Consider the following 16,183-nt stretch of genomic DNA (forward strand, 5'->3'; position numbering starts at 1 on the left):
ATCAGTACTTAATAAATGTCAAGACCAAAAGTTAAAAGTTGAGAACTAATGAGATTTGAACATTTTATAAAAGTCTTTGCTTCAGAATGCACTGTTTCCAAAACTAGACTAAGTCCTTCAATCTTGAAGATGAATATATTTACTAAAACTGCAACGGCCTTTTTACTTTTCCATGATTACAAAGAACATAATGCAGTGCCTTTAAAAGATGCAACTAATTTGGAAGCATCCCTATGCTATTACTTAGACTATACAAAGATTTGAAAACAGCCAAAAAACATTTTTATTGAGGTTTAATCCAACCAGTATATCCCATAATTGCAACATTTAGCTGACAGCCTTGGTTTAAAGATACAGAAATTGTATTACGCTCTCAATTAAGGCTTACTAAGGTTTATTAAAATCAGCAGCATCAGCTCACCATCTCATGAAGCAGCACATTGCCATCTTTGGTGAGTTTGATATCACCTGCACCAGAAACAAGCCTGTTCAGAAAACAGTGATGTTATTAACTTCATATGGTAAGAGTCAAGCAAGACTCAGTGCTTGCCACTCCACTATCCTTAGTCTAGGGAACTGGGCTTGGAAAACTTCCACCGTACCATGGGGAGACACCACGGTAAGTACCCCCTTTGCAGTCCACAGAATTACTTTTCCCCAGAGGGACTGCTATGGTGATTTCATCCCAAATGGACAATTTACAAGTTTAAGGATTAAGTGTAGCTGGTGAGTTATGACGGTGGTTTGGTCAAGAGTACTTGGAAGTCTACAAGCCACAAGTTTGTGAATTTCCTGCAGGTTTGTTATTTTGGTGAAACGCTACCATTCATTCACTCAATTTAGTTTCTTCCCTTGTCCCTCATATTTATTAGATCATCAAATTCTGTCAACTCTACAACTTAAAAGCCTCTACAAACTACTCCCTCCTCTCCATTTCCACTGTCGTCATCACCATCTGTAGTCTGGACTGTTTAGCATCCATGTATCTCTGAATCTGAATGTACCCTCCATTTATCTTTCTGTAAGATAGTATGACTCAGTTCACTGATCAAAAATCCTTCAGTGGTTTCATGTTCTCCATCCCTTTAAGGAAAAATCCAAACTATTTAGCAATGACATAGTTGGCCCTTCCCGATCTGGCTTGTTATCTATTTTATTAAATGTCTCATCCACAAAATGAAATCTTGTGGGTAAATCTTGTGGTCCCCTTCATACATCACATTTGCACAAGTTGCTTCTGTTGGATTTATACCAACCGGCTTTCTTGTTCCTGAAGTTGCTCTATCTAGAAGGCTTTTACTCACTTCTCCATCTGGTGAACTCCAACTCATCCTTCAAGACTCTGATCAAAAACCATCCATTACTTGAGTCTTTTCCTTCTCCCATAATAATTAGTCCCTTTCCTCAGTATAATCACATATGATTAAAAATATAATGCATGCCACACTATATAATACGTATTATATAGAATATACGTCATAGTCGTTTCTACCAAATCACCTTAATAACTGAAACTTTATCTTGGTCATCTCTGTTCTCAACCTCCCATTAAGGATATAATAAGCACCCTCTTTTACTGTTAATTTATTCTGCGCATTCCTGAGGCTGTATGTCTCTTCTTACACCCTTTTGCTCTCACGAGTCTCCTTCCTTCTCTCTCCCCTAAAGAAAATGGTGCTAAATAAATAACAGGCTGAAAGGATGAACAGATATGAAGAACTCTAGGCACAGAGCGCCCAAGTAACTTGCCTAAGGACTCACAGCCGAAGGAGAAACTTGGATTTGAACCCATGCCTGCCAGGCTCCAAAGCCCGTGCCTTCTCCACCCCACTCTGCCGGACAAAACCAAAACGAAGGGCATACAGGCGTATAGTCCCAAGGAGCAGGGGCGTTCGATGGCTTACGTTTCATGGGAAACACTAAATGAATTTTCAAATTGCACATCGATGTTAACTAAAAGTTCGTGGGGCGGGATAGGGAATCACAGCTTCACCCGTGGGGCCTTTTCCTCGGGGAGGTTTTTCTCCTACTCCCCCACCGGGTAGAGATGACCTCAGGGCAGGAATGAGAATGGGGGAAGCCAGGCCCACAAGTGTGTCCACTTGGCTTCAACCTCTTCGCGAAACGTTTGCCTTACAGCGCGCCCCGACACCCTAACCGCCGCTCCAACGGCCGTCTCACATTTTCATGGTGCCTTTGGGACCCAAGTTGGTCCGCAGGACATCCTGCAACCCTCGGGCGGCGCATATATTGACCGCCAAGGCCGCGTGGGCCCGCGCCACCTCAGCCTTGGAGTTTATCGCCTTTATCGCAGCCATAGCGGGACCATTGAGGGACCACCTGACCCGCAAAATCAGCCCGAACCGCGATTCTGAGGTAAAACCCGGCGCCAAGGTTCACGCTCGGGAGCCTCAGCCAATCCCCGCCCGGCCAGGAAGTGACGTTATCAGGCCTCGCCGAGACGGAAGTCAGAGTCGCCTGGGGTCGGGTCGCAAAGATGGCGTCCTCCGCCTCGGCTCGGCCTTCGGCCGGAAAGCGAGTGGTGAGTCAAGATGAACTGCGGCGGTTGATGAAGGAGAAGCAGCGTCTGAGCACCAACAGGAAACGTATAGAATCTCCATTTGCGAAGTACAACCGTTTGGGGCAGCTGAGTTGTGCCCTGTGTAACACCCCGGTTAAGAGCGAGCTCCTGTGGCAGACTCACGTCCTGGGAAAGCAGCACCGGGAGAAAGTGGCCGAGCTGAAAGGCGCGAAAGAAGCCACCCAGGGGCCGTCTGCCAGCTCAGTGCCTCAGTCCGCCAAGAGGAAGGCGCCGGACGCAGATAGTCACGATGCCAAAAGAGCGAAGGCCTCCCAGGTGCCTCACGTACAGCCCTCCACGTCCGCTTTGCTCACCAACGTTGACAAAGCAGGGAAGGAGTGCACTAGAGCGACCCCTGGTAAGGCTTCGGGACTTGGTTTACTCCCTGATTATGAAGATGAGGAGGAGGAGGAGGAGGAGGGAGGAAAAAGACAAGAGGGGGACGCCAGCAAGCAGCCGCTGGACACACCGGGCAAGGAACACTCACTTTCCTCCTCGCGGGAGGCAACAGGTAGTGTGCTGCCAGGCGATTTCCCGAGTACAAATCCTCCCAAGGCCCCATTAATTCCTCATTCAGGGTCCATTGAGAAAGCAGAAATACATGAAAAAATAGTGGAAAGGAAAGAAAACACTGCGGAAGCATTACCGGAAGGTTTTTTTGACGACCCTGAGATAGATGCGAGGGTACGAAAGGTTGATGCCCCAAAGGATCAGATGGACAAAGAGTGGGACGAATTTCAAAAAGCCATGAGGCAGGTCAACACTATTTCCGAAGCCATAGTTGCTGAAGAGGATGAGGAGGGACGGTTGGACCGGCAGATTGGGGAGATTGACGAGCAGATAGAGTGTTACCGTCGGGTGGAAAAACTGCGGAATCGCCAGGATGAAATAAAAAATAAACTTAAAGAAGTCCTGACCATAAAAGAACTGCAGAAAAAGGAAGAGGAGAATGTTGACAGCGACGATGAAGGAGAACTGCAGGATTTGCTGTCTCAGGATTGGAGGGTGAAAGGGGCTTTGTTATAGGGTTTCAAGGACCCAGTATTTCTAAAACCTTCTGTGATTGTATGAAAAGGATTGTCTCCGTATGATGTCGGTTACTCCGTACCTGGAGGTTTGAGAACCTGCCTAGGTTATTGTGGTACAATATGAGCCTGTGAAAACAGCACTTTGGAAAACTGGTGTAAGATATTTTTGAGATAAAGTTGTTTTGAAATTTTTTAAGTATTATATATTAAAATGCCAACTTTTTCACATATTTACAGGTTTCAATGTATAATTTTGGGTTGGAAAATCTGTAAGCTGTAAATATTGTACATAACTAAATATATATTTACTTAAATAATTGTTTTGAAATTTATAAATTAAGAAGACTGACAAGCTTTTAGATGAATACCAAGTATATTGGGATGTATATGCCTTTTTCTTTTCTGACCTCCTAGATCAAACTCAAGAGTGTGGGGGAGCTTTGGGATTTTGTTTTTAAGAACACTACTCAGATTCATAAGTCATTCAGAGCTAATCAGTTCTGTGTACAGTGGTACCTCGGTTTTTGAACATTTCCATTCACGAACATTTTGGTTTACGAATGCCATAAACCTAGAAGTAAATACTTCAGTTTCAAACATGCCTCGGAGGTCAAGATCCTGAGGCCTAGCTGTCGGCTGTTGATCCCTCGGTGTTTTCAAACGTTTCAGAACTCAAACAGTCTTCCGGAACGGAGTACATTAGAAAACCGAGGTACCACTGTATTCTGTTTCTGTTTCAAAACCATAGGAAAACATGGTGAAACATGTAGAAGAACATGGTGAAAAATGCATGCCAAACGTGATCAGCCTCTTTAACCAAAACTTTCTCTCGATTAAACCAATGTTCTTGGATGTAGGTGCACGCGAAGATCACCTACAAAGCCTTTAAAAAAATGCACATGAGTCAACTATGAAGCTTTTTAAAACTTCATGTGCCTGGGCCCTACTATTAGATTCAGTAAATCTGGAGTGAGGCGCAGGCATCTGAATTAGTAAGCTTCCCAGGTTATTCTAATTACACTAAAGTCGGAGAGCCATTGCCCTAAATCCAGAAAGTTTATATTTTTTCAAGTTTTTTATTTTTAAAATAACACGTTCCACAAATTCACTATTGTATAAAAGAAATACTACCTTTCATTTATGTTCCATCCAGTCTTAAATTTTATTACATTTTGTGGCAAATTGGGGTTCAGAGTAACTGGGTCTATCTATTATAGGAAGAATATACAGTAAGTCCTCACTGTTGATAGGTTCTTGGAACTGCAGCAAAACTGCTTACAGTGAAACCAATTTTACCATAGGTAATTGATATAAACGAGTTAAATTCCTATGGCATTTCATCAGCGTTATAATGAAAGGATGTTGAACAAACAAAACGTTATTCAAGGACCTGCTGTATAAGTTTTCTCCAGGAGTAACAGTTTGCTTGTGCTATTCATTGTTAGTTTAAATCATTCCTTCTCCCTTTGGAGATAGAGTATTCAAATAGGAAAAAGGAATTAGCAGTGCTCTGGAGATAGCAATGCATACAGCATATTCAAGTATGTAGTAATAATAATAACCAAGGCTTATATAGTTCTTACAATATAGGTGAGGCAGGATTCTAAGTGCTTTACATAAACTCAGTCTAGTTTCCCTAAAGCCCAGGTTTTATAGAGGAGAGTACCAAAAGATAAGGTTTGAAAAAGCCTTGAGTGCTAGATGAAAGAATTATTCCAGTAGGCCATGGGGGGAAAGTGGAAGTTTTTGAGCAAAAAATTGTATCTGATAAAAACTGTTATGGAAGAAGACTTTAGTTGCAGCATATACTATATTGTTGTATACAGTAGGGAATATATATTCTATATAGAATGGAATGAACATAGGGGAAAAGGAAGCTCGTAGACTACTTGGAAACTAGATTTTAAAAGCAGGGTAACCAAGACTTTGATTAGTATGGATTGAGAGAAAAGGAATAGAATTGACAGAATTACCTAGGAAGAGCTAACATTTTTAGTGACTAGAAGTGGAAGAAAAACAGGAGAGATAAAGATAAAATTGAAGCGTTTGGGGTTTATTTTTTAGTGTGGATGCCTAAAAGAAGTTATCTGATATTAAGAATTATTGAGAATATTAATTGTCTTGCTGCCTTTGGCAGAAAGTCTTTGCTTTTATTATTTCAGAAGATGAGAAAGTACAAAGATGGGCTTGAATGGTTGGTCCACTTCTCTGCTGGCTTAAGAGGATAGGCCAGTGATCTAGAGAACACTGTCCATTTAAAAATAAAATGCAAGCCACATACATTTTTTAAATTTTCTAGTAACCACATGAAAAAGTAGAAAGAAATGTGAAATTATTTTTAATGAATTTAATCCAATATAGCCAAAATATGTTTCAATATGTAATCAATATTTAAATTTTATTGAAATAATTTACATTTTGGGGGTTCTACATTTTTGAAATCTGGGTGTGTCTAACAACACATCTCAGTTTAGACTGGCCACATTTCAAGTACTCATTAGCCCCATGTGACTAATGGCTACCATAAAGAACTGCAGATTTAAAGAGAAAGGTATAGCCAGGCAGGGTGGCTCAGTGGTTGAGCATCTACACTGAACCAGGAGATAGATCACCGTTGTATTCCCAGTGTGCACATGCCCAGGTTGTCGGCTCTATCCCTAGTAGGGGGTGTGCCTGAGGCAGCCAATCAATGATTCTCATCGTTGTTTCTATCTCTCCCTCTCCCTTCCTCTCTCTGAAATCAATAAAAATATTTTTTAAAAGAATAAATAGAGAAGGGTAGACAGGTGAAAAAATAAACATGCTTAGAAGGTAGTGGGCAGAATGATTTAACTAGAGCAGTGTTCATTCCTGACAATGGGAGTTACTGAAAAGGTTGATTATGAACCATTATGGAGGGCCTCGACTGCCATGCTCTAAAGAGTTGGAACTTTCTCTAAGTTAACAATTGAATATTCTTGAGGTGGTTGAGTGCGCAACTGTAACACAGCTGAAGAGCTTAAGTACTGTCAGGTATGTTACTACACACACAAACCCCATTGAGTTTTTAGGAAGCCCAAAAGGCTCAAAAATCTCCCAATGCTTGAGTGATGGGGCCCTGACCAAAATCAAATGAATCCTTGTTAAATCTGAGGTCCATGTAAACAGCTACAGGAGTTACTAGATCCTTCCTAATCCTCCACACATTGGAGAGCTCCTTTATACCTCTTTGAGTTGGGTCAAATAGGCTTTGGCGTTAGACCAAATACCACCAATGTTCCCAAACTATAAGAATTAGTCCCAAGGATTTCTTCCAGTCTCTTGTTCTCTTTTTAGAGAACCCCATAATTCAGCCAACAATATATTAGAATTGTTATAAATGCTACAAAGATAATCCTCTCACCCACTTACCAATTTAATACAGTTCCTCTAACTTGGAGAAGAAAAGTGCTGATTTCCTAACTAGCCTTCAAATGTACATTTGCCCAGTGCTTTACAATCTACAAAACGCTTTCATTTAATGATGGAAGTAATGACTACTTTTTACATCCCAGGGAACAAAATAATAGGCTGTGGAATTAAAATTGCAGGAAAAAATATAATTTAGACCTAAAACCTTTAATAGTAATAATCTTTAGATTAGTATGGAGTAACAGAAAGAACAAGGGAATTGGCAAGAGAAAACATAGGTTCAAGTTTCCATTCTAGCTTTTAATGGTTAGTGATCTTGGGAAAGTCATCTCTCTGAACCTTAGTTTGCTTTACTGTAAATGATAATACCTCACAGGGTGTGGTAAGAGTCAAATGACATGTGAAGAGGTTTAAAATATTAAGTGCTATAAAAATATTTCTAATAGTATCTGGTCTTTCCCTGCCCCATGCTACTAACTTAACTTGATCATAGGCCAATAATTCAGTGCCCCTTAATTTCCTCTTTAAAATGAGGGAAATAGAGCAGATGGTTTTCTTGAGATTTCTTTTAACTCTAAATCCCTAATTTTACCATGAGTCAAATGGCATCTCACCTTTTCAAGATTTTTATAGTTCCCTATCTGGAGACAGAGATAGCTAAAGTATTATTACTTTTGCTTGCAAGGTTTGCCCAGGGAAGTCTTAGTGTAATTATGATAGTGTCCCCTTTCACTCTCTATATTGTCCCTGTTTGGAGAGAGAAAAAGAGAGACTTACCTACCTGTTTGATATGAGGGAAAAAACAATGGAAAGCCTTAATGGAAGCAGTATGTTTCCTGTTAATGATGCACCAATTAGCTAGCATCCCAGCTGATGTTGTATGAGGTGGGATTTGAGTAAATATATGGGTAGGAATGGTGACTAGAAAGATGACCTTAGATTGCTTTTTAATACTAAGAGTCTATAGCCTGTATGATAACAGAAATTTAGAAACTTTACATTTGAACAGGGAAAAAGAAAATTCCGAAACTGCATTGTATTTTCTACCTTTCCTCCCTCGGTGATCTCATCCATACTCACGGGTTTAAATACCACCTATATACTGATGACTCCCAATTTAGCCCCAGACTTAACCTTACTCCTAGGAGTCATGCTCCATTCCCTTTTCTTAGTCCCAAATCTAATGCATTAGTTAAGTCCTGGCTGCTCTACTTCTAAATATGCCCAGAATCTGTCCACTCCTTTCTGTCTCCACTGGTCCTAGTCACCAGCATCTCACATTAACTTATCCATTTCCCCGTCCCTAGCCACAATCTGTTACCAACAAAGTAGTCAGAGTGATCTTTTAAAAATTTAGATCAAGTCACTCTGTCACTTAAAACCCTTCATTATAATCTTCCATCACATTTAGGTGGGCGGGAGGCAGAATACAGGCTGTCGTGAAGCCTACGTAGCACTCAGCAATCCCTAATTCAAATGTCTACTTATGAACTGATGACCACATTCCCATTAAAGGGGGATAAGAGGGGACAAGAGAGCGTAACGGCTCTATGTTGAAACAAATCACTATCATTCAGGAATAGTGCCCTGGATGGCCAAGTTTTGTCTGTGTGGGTTTTGTGTGTTTTTTTTCATTTTCAAGAGCAGTTGCAAACGTTGTTTTAGTTTTTAGTGACATCTCAAACACCAGGTGGGCTGAATGTGATCCATGGGTACCTACTTTGTACCTATCTTCTGACTTCATCTGCTACTGTCTCCCCATTTATTCTCACTGGCCAGCTCTCTGTTCCTCAGACATCCCATTTCAGGACCTGTGCCTGTGGTTCCCTCTGGGTGGAAATAGCATGGCAGTTTTCTCATCCACTTCTCAGCCCTAATGTCCCTTTCTCAGATGGCATGAACACCATCTTCTCACTTCCTGCCACTCTCATTCTATTCTATGAATTCATTAAACTTACCACTATTTTAAATTTGTTTGTTCATTTGTACGTAAATTACATTTCTCCCCGCCAGAATGTAAACTCCACTAAGGGCAGGGAGCTTGTATGTCTTGTTCACAACCTAAAATAATGCCAGGCACATAATAGAGCTCAATAAATACCCACATAGCAGAAAGAACCACATAGCAGAAAGTTGCTTGGAAAAGTGAAAAAAGACCAACCTTCCTCTTGGAAGTCAGAACCAGAAGTCAGCTGAACAGATTAAAGGGCTTAGAAATCTTTTCCTGCCTTGTGCTTCCCTCCCTGGCACACAAAGCCCTGACCTATTCTGAGGGAAGCAGCACACGAGGCATACACAACAGGCTCTAAAGCGTAATGGGCCACCTCCGCATCTAGCAGCTAATAAGAATTCTCCATGGCACCAAACAAGCAAAGAGGGAATTATGTCATATGTCAGCGGGAGCCAGTGAGCAGTCCTGATGGCCTAGAGGCCTCGTAAGTGGAGAGGAGGAATAAAGTGAATCAGCGGCAGAGTGAGATCAGAGTCAGCAAGTGCACATCGCCTCCCAGCTGCTCAGTCCTCAGTCCCCTTCTCTGCCATCACCATTTTGTTTGGCTCATTTCGCCTGTCACTTGGCAGTCACAGCTATTTCAGAGTGAGTCCTGCACTCAGCCATCCTTCAATGAAAGCACCGCCAGTCTAGAGGAGGAAAGTTGTTCCATCTGGCTGCACCTCCATCGTACTAAGAGCACTTGGCAGGCAACAAGCGCAGTGGGGAGCCAGCGGTCACCTTTAGGGGAGTTCAGAGGACCGCACTGACTGGGTGGTTCATGGCGATGGTGACTGTTTTCGTTGTGTGTGTGCTGTTTGTTGTTCTGAAGAGTATGGTTATAAGGAGCATCAACCAAGCCAGGCTGTCAGGTTAATAATAGTTACCATTTACTGGATTCCTACATGTGTCTGGCATTATGCTAGGGCTTGACATACACCATTTCTGGTCCTCACAGCACCCTTGTAAGGTATATATCTTCATTTTACAGATAAGGAAACATGCTCAGAAGTGAAGGAACTTGCTCAAGGCAACAATCCCAAAGTCCCTACTATTACCCTCGTCACTGTTATTTAACATTCCCTTTTATTTTCAAGTCTCAACACCCCCAGATAAGTAAAATAATTATTACCTCCATTTTAGACATCTTGTCCAAGGTCACTCAGCAAGTTCATTAATAAAGTAGGACTAAGATGTAACTTGATTCCCAGTCCAATAGTCTCTCGACTATTTAATAATAAAATGTGCAAAATGGGAGAGGATCCCCAAAATAGGAAGAATTAAAATTAAAGAAGTTTACTGTCAAGTTCAAGGGTGCTGTTCAGACTTTGGCTGGGTTGGGAAGCCATATTTTTAGAAATTTATCAGACTCTTCAAACTGCCCTGCCTTCCTGTTTCACCAGCAATAAATGTTATTCCTTAGTAGCCTCTAATGGCAGCAAGAATAACTTAGTTTCCGAGGCATTCCAACTGGAAAACAACAGTTACACCACGCCCTGTGGTCCACTACTTTTTAACTACATGACTTTGGGTAAGTTACTTCACCCTTAATTTCCTCAACTACAAAACAGGAAGAGTAATAGTTTTTACCTTCTGGGATTACTGAGGATTAAAGTGCTTTTAGTACAGACACTCAAATAATACTAGTTGAATAAATGAAGAGATGGCCCTACCTTCAAGAAAACTACAATCTGGTTGTGTGTAAACAGTATAAGAAATTGGGCAGGACCCAATTATTTATTATTATTAAATAGGGCTGATCATGTCTAGAGTCTGACTTTTCCCACTCACTAGCTATGCGGTGTCTAGTCAGTTTATTCTCTGAGCCCCAATTTTACCCTCTCAGGATATTATGCTATCTGGGTACTCCCTAAGAACCCTCCTACCTGTGTATCACTGTGATATTGTGATATATAATAAAAAATACCTATACATTTTCCTGGCCTTCCTCTGGCTTCTGTCACAGAGCTCCTAAAACCCTTGTAATTTCCTAAAAGATTAGAGTGGTAAGTGATAAAGGTGTCCTTTGTTATTCAAAACAAGCCCCTTTCAGCCACACTGGAGTTTATGTTAATGAGGTGACTTCTGGAAAGCCCCTAAGGATGGGTGCTGGTTGTCCCTGAAACCAACAGTGTGATTAGAAGGTTAGAACTTTCAGCCCCCTCCCACCACCACCTCTGGGGAGGGAAGGGGGCTCAATCACCAATGGCCAATGATTTAAACAATCATGCCTATGTGATGGAGCCTCCACAAAAACCCAGAAGGATGGAGCTCGAGAGCCTCTGTGTTGGTGAGCATGTGGAGGTACTCTGCACCCCTTCCCACACACCTTGCAATTTGCATCTCTTCCATTTGGCTGTTCCTGAGTTATATCCTTTTATAATAAACCGGTAATCTAGTAAGTAAACTGTTTTCCTGAGTTCTGTGAGCTTCTCTAGCAAATTAATCAAACCCAAGAAGGGGGTTATGGGAAGCTCTGATCCACAGCCAGTCACACAGGAGCACAGGTAACATCCAGGACTTGATTACCGTCTGATGTGGTGGGAAGGGGCAGTCTTGTGTAACTGAGCCCTTAACTTACGGAGTCTGACACGAACTTCAGGTACATAGTGTCAGAATTGAATTAAATTGTAGGACACCCAGCTTGTGTCACAGAATTGCTTGTCATAGAAAACCCACATGCCTGGTGTCAGAAGTTAAGTAGTATTCAGAAAGAGCTGTATGTAATGGAAATTGAAAGGAGAGTTTTTTGCTTTACAACCACCAAGATCAAGACTGGAGCTGACGGCAGGGAGGGAGAGCATACTGGGCTGCACAATTGGAAGGCCTCAGTAAGAGGGCTTGGGTGGAAGCTCCCAGAGGAGAAGGGTAGGGGCTCTCCTGGTATAAAGAAAATGGCATGAGGAACAAGAGAGGAAGGAAATGTTCAACCTGGTCTTCAACCTCTGCCACCAGAAGAGCTAGAAAACCAACTGTCACCAGTGCTACCTATCAACCAGCCCAGAGTCCAATGGAAGAGACAGAACTGAAGTCTGCTTCCCTAATGGGCTCATCTCTTTGTAAAATACATTTGTCCTTTGAAAATTATTAACTTGCCTTCTAAAAAAATGACCACCAGGACTTCACACCAGAAAAACCAACCTAGAAGTTCAAAGGAGATGGTAGCAACTTTGAGTCTGTCACTCCATATCTGTGACTTCATCCCTGCCCTAGAAGCCCCTGTCCCTGTGCCATAGATCAGCTATTTCCAAAGCCACACTTGACTCTTTGCTCTGTCCTACCTCAACCTGGCAGCTGCAGCACAGACATACTCAAAGGAGAGGCCAAGAAATCACTCTGGTCTGCAGCCTTTAATAAGAGAGCCATGGGCTGATTTGAATTATTACATCTTCCTACAGCTGTTGCCTTTTAAATATTTATCCTGGCAAACACCACCGTTTTTCACAACTTATTTTAATTGTGTGACTATTAAGCAAACCAAACCATAAAATCGGCTCTCTATGCTGAGATTTACATGATAAACAGACCAGAGCTTATTAAAAAAAGGCATCCACTGAGTGCAAACAAGCTTCACAAGTGCCCCGAAGGTGTGAAGCCTTTTCCCTATTCCTGCCTGTGGCTGCCGAGCTTCCATAGTGAGTAGCAAGAAAAATGAATAAAATCTACCCATTTTCCTGTGATTTTTTTTTTCTTAACAATCATGATGAGTTTAAACTGAAACTCATGCTTAATTCTTAAAAGGGGTGCAGAAGCTCTGAGAGGCTCATGAACGATCTGCCCTGGAGGATTTGGGATCAAGGTCTGATGGAAGGACTTAACCACTTTGGGGCTTTGAGTAACTAGGAACTGGCAGGAGGTATCTTGCTTATTTGCCATCAAGTTAGCTCTTGATTTGGATCATGAGACTCCATCCAAGAAAACTCTCCCTTCAAAAAGGCACTTATACACAAACATTTATATAAAATTTCAGGAGGTTCAAGAACACCCCAGAGCCTATCCACAGATCCCCTAGAGGTCCATGAGTCTCAGGTTATTTCTTACTACTTTGACGGTTAGCACCCAAGTGGCCCTTATTTCTCCCCTACATCTATACAGTAGCCCAACCCCCAATATCTCTATACAGCAGTCAGAGTGATAGCAGTTCTGTTAAAACCTAAGTCACATCATGCTACTTCTGTGTTCAATATAATCCATTAGCTTCTCATTTCACCTGCGATAAAAGCCAACATCTTTGCAGTATACAAGATGCTACAGGATCTGTCTTAGGATACCCCGCTGACCTCATCTCCAACTCTTCTCTCAGCCTTGACTCCTGCTGCTCTAGCCACACCCATCCTCCTTGCTGTCTCCCAACAGGACAGACACATCCTGGCCTTTACTTGCTGCTCCCTCTACCCCAGGACTCCACATGGCTCTCTCCCTCATTCTTTCCAGTCTTGACTCAATTGTCACTGTTGGTGAGGCCTTCCTGACCACTGTATTTAAAACCGCAACCTCGCCCTGCCAGGGACCTCCTGTCTTCCCCCTCTACTTTCTTTTTCTCCATAGCACCGGTCACCTTACATACTACGCATTTTACTTTCTGTTTATTATGTATCTCCTGCACTAACCTGTTAGCTGCAGGAGGGTAGGGACTTCTGTGTTTTGTTTCACTGTTGTATTCCAGTTCCTGTTATAGTGCCTAACACAGAATAGGTACTCAATAAATACTTGACTGATAACCAACTGAATTATTAAACTCAGTAGTGGTATGACTGTATCCAGGCTGGGGAGTAGAGGAAAATGTACACTTACTGAAATACCTCTAAGTGTCAAGCAGTTTGCAAGTTAACATGTCATCTCATTTAATTATCATACACAATCCTAAGATATATTTTGATCCCCATTTCACCATGAAAACTGAGGCCCAGAGAAGTGAGGAAAACAAAACCAGTGAAGGTTACACAGCCAGTGGGATCATAACTCAAACCTAAACTGTGTGATTCCAAAGCCTTGCTATTCCTACCACATATTAGGTCATTCTCCTCGCTAGTAGTTCCCACTTCTCTAAGGAAATGCAACTACCAGTTAGTTACATTTTTCAGCAGGGGCCTGAGTAAGAGAGATCATTCATTAGGTTCCTTGGGGTTCTAATCAAACAAAACAAACATTTAGAACCTGAGTTTTTTGGAATATTTATATCAAATGGTCAAAGACACAATGTAATCAACATCCTTCTGAGAGAGCTTAGCACTTTCACAGCTTCATTCATTCATTCCATTCACTCATGGGTTTCATTCATTTATTCATAAATATTTACTGAATGCCTACTACGTGCCCAGTACTTGTTCTAAGCACTAAGGATAAAAAGACACATAAGGCACAGATGTAACTCTCCACAAATTGGTGTGAAGTCTGGGGCAGTGCTATCCAATGGAAGTATAATGTGAGCTAAGTACGCAGTTTTATATTTTCTAGTCACCACATTTTCAAAAAGGTAAAAATAAAGTTGAAATTAATTCTAATATATTTTTATTTAACCCAACGTATCAAAAATAATCACTTCAACATATAATCAACATAAATATATTATTGAGATACTTTGCAGTCTTTTTTTTTTTTTTGTAAAGTCTTTGAAATCGGTATGTACTCTACACTTACAGCACATCTCAATTCAAACAGGTCACATTTCAGGAGCTCAAGAGCCACATGTGACTAGTGATGACAGCATTTGACAGCACAGGACTAGGGAAAAAGATACAGTCATGGGGATTTTCAAAACAACACAGTAAATGCAGTGATAGAGATATGGTTCAGGATCACCGAACTGCCAGAGTTAGGACTTGAACCTCCAGTGGCCTTTTAATCCCAAAGACCTTGTTCATTCTGCAACACATGAGAGACTCTATCCCACTTCAAACAATGGATCATGCAACCAACCAGACTTGATATATTCAAAACAAAATTCATCTTTTCACGTTGAATGCCTCCTCCCCTCTCATTTCCTATTTCAGTTGATGGCACCATTATCTACCTGCTCACTCAAGTCATCCTCATTTCACCCTTAGGTAAATGAGCACTTTGTCTAGATCATTTAAAATCTAAATGTTTATCAAAAAATGCACCTTTCTCTCCGCCCCAACTAACTTAGCTTGTTCAGGTCACCTTCATCTGTCACAAGAACCTTTCCCCCCCAGTTCTGTTGTGATATAATTGACATACATCACTGCATAAGTTTAAGGTCTACGGCATAATGGTTTGACTTACATAATTGTGAAATGATTACCACAACAAGTTTAGTTAGCACCCATCATCTCAAATAGATACAATAATAAGGAAAGAAAAATCCTTAAAATTATGGACCACTTCACAAATTTGCATGTCATCCTTGGACAGGGGCCACGCTAATCTGTGTATCGTCCCAATTTTATTATACTTGCCGCCAAAGCCAGCACCAAGAACTGTTTAATTAGTTCCCTTTCCTCAGTCTGTTCCCTACCCAGCTTCAAGAGTAGTTGCTACTTCATAAGGCCCTACCTACATGGCTCTCCTCCCCTACACAATAAAGGCCAAGTTCTTTTCACATATCAGGTAACTCCCTGCAGGATCTCATCTTGGCTTACTTCTCTAACAATGCCCGATAGTTTGCCGTTCCTGGACCCTGAACAAGTTCACTTAACCTCCTCTGAGCCTGCTAGTCTTCTGTAAAAATAGCCATCCTAATCTCCCAAGATGCTGGCCTGAGGTTTAAGAGATAATACACTTCAAACGATACACTATCGGGATGACTCTCCCCATCACTGCTTTACATTTTATATCTACCTAGTGCCTCTTTTCAATTCAATAATATTTACAGAATACTTACTATGCGCTAGGCATTGTGTGGAAACAAGGCAGAGGGTATACAGAAAAGTAGGTTGAATGACGTGCTCTTTGCCTTCCTCAAACTCATTACAATATAGTTTCCCAACCAGGATCTTTAAGGACTAGATCATCTCTAACATTATCAGCACACCAGGGAGTCCTCGGAAGCCCGGGCCGGGCTGCGTCCTGGGCGCCACCGCGTCCCGGAACCTCGGCCTTCGCCGGCCCAGTCACAGACCCGAACCCTCCCACACCGAGCCCAGCGCGTCTCTCAGCCGAACCTCACAATCGCCCACGTGGCAGGCTGGGGGCGGGGACATGTGGCGCGGCGTAAGCCAGGACCTCTGCGCC

The 16,183-nt window shown here is 41.9% G+C and overlaps 2 protein-coding genes and 1 non-coding gene across 3 annotated transcripts in view; 1 reads left to right on the forward strand and 2 right to left on the reverse strand.

Annotated features, from left to right (window-relative positions):
- The window catches only part of CCT6B (chaperonin containing TCP1 subunit 6B), a 35,301-nt gene extending 19,149 nt beyond the window's left edge, over nucleotides 1–16,152 (reverse strand). Inside the window, 3 exon segments of the mRNA XM_087826490.1 lie at nucleotides 422–468; nucleotides 15,834–15,945; nucleotides 16,087–16,152. Of these exon segments, the coding sequence (XP_087682616.1) occupies nucleotides 422–468; nucleotides 15,834–15,945; nucleotides 16,087–16,152 (225 nt within the window).
- ZNF830 (zinc finger protein 830) lies at nucleotides 2,498–3,927 on the forward strand. The gene has a single exon (XM_016207019.2). The coding sequence runs from the start codon at nucleotides 2,498–2,500 to the stop codon at nucleotides 3,605–3,607; it is 1,110 nt and encodes a 369-aa protein (XP_016062505.2). The 3' UTR covers nucleotides 3,608–3,927.
- Nucleotides 15,320–15,423, reverse strand: LOC148091246 (U6 spliceosomal RNA). Its single transcript, XR_015715965.1, has one exon. It is a non-coding gene; the product is annotated as a U6 spliceosomal RNA (small nuclear RNA).
- Nucleotides 16,153–16,183: the final 31 nt, after the last annotated feature.

This window comes from Miniopterus natalensis, chromosome 17, assembly GCF_054644295.1.
Source record: "Miniopterus natalensis isolate mMinNat1 chromosome 17, mMinNat1.hap1, whole genome shotgun sequence".
Classification (NCBI taxonomy): Eukaryota; Metazoa; Chordata; class Mammalia; order Chiroptera; family Miniopteridae; genus Miniopterus; species Miniopterus natalensis.

Excerpts from the sequence above, each read along its gene's own strand:
- ZNF830 (XM_016207019.2), top strand. The coding sequence starts at position 2,498 with ATGGCGTCCTCCGCCTCGGCTCGGCCTTCGGCCGGAAAGCGAGTGGTG.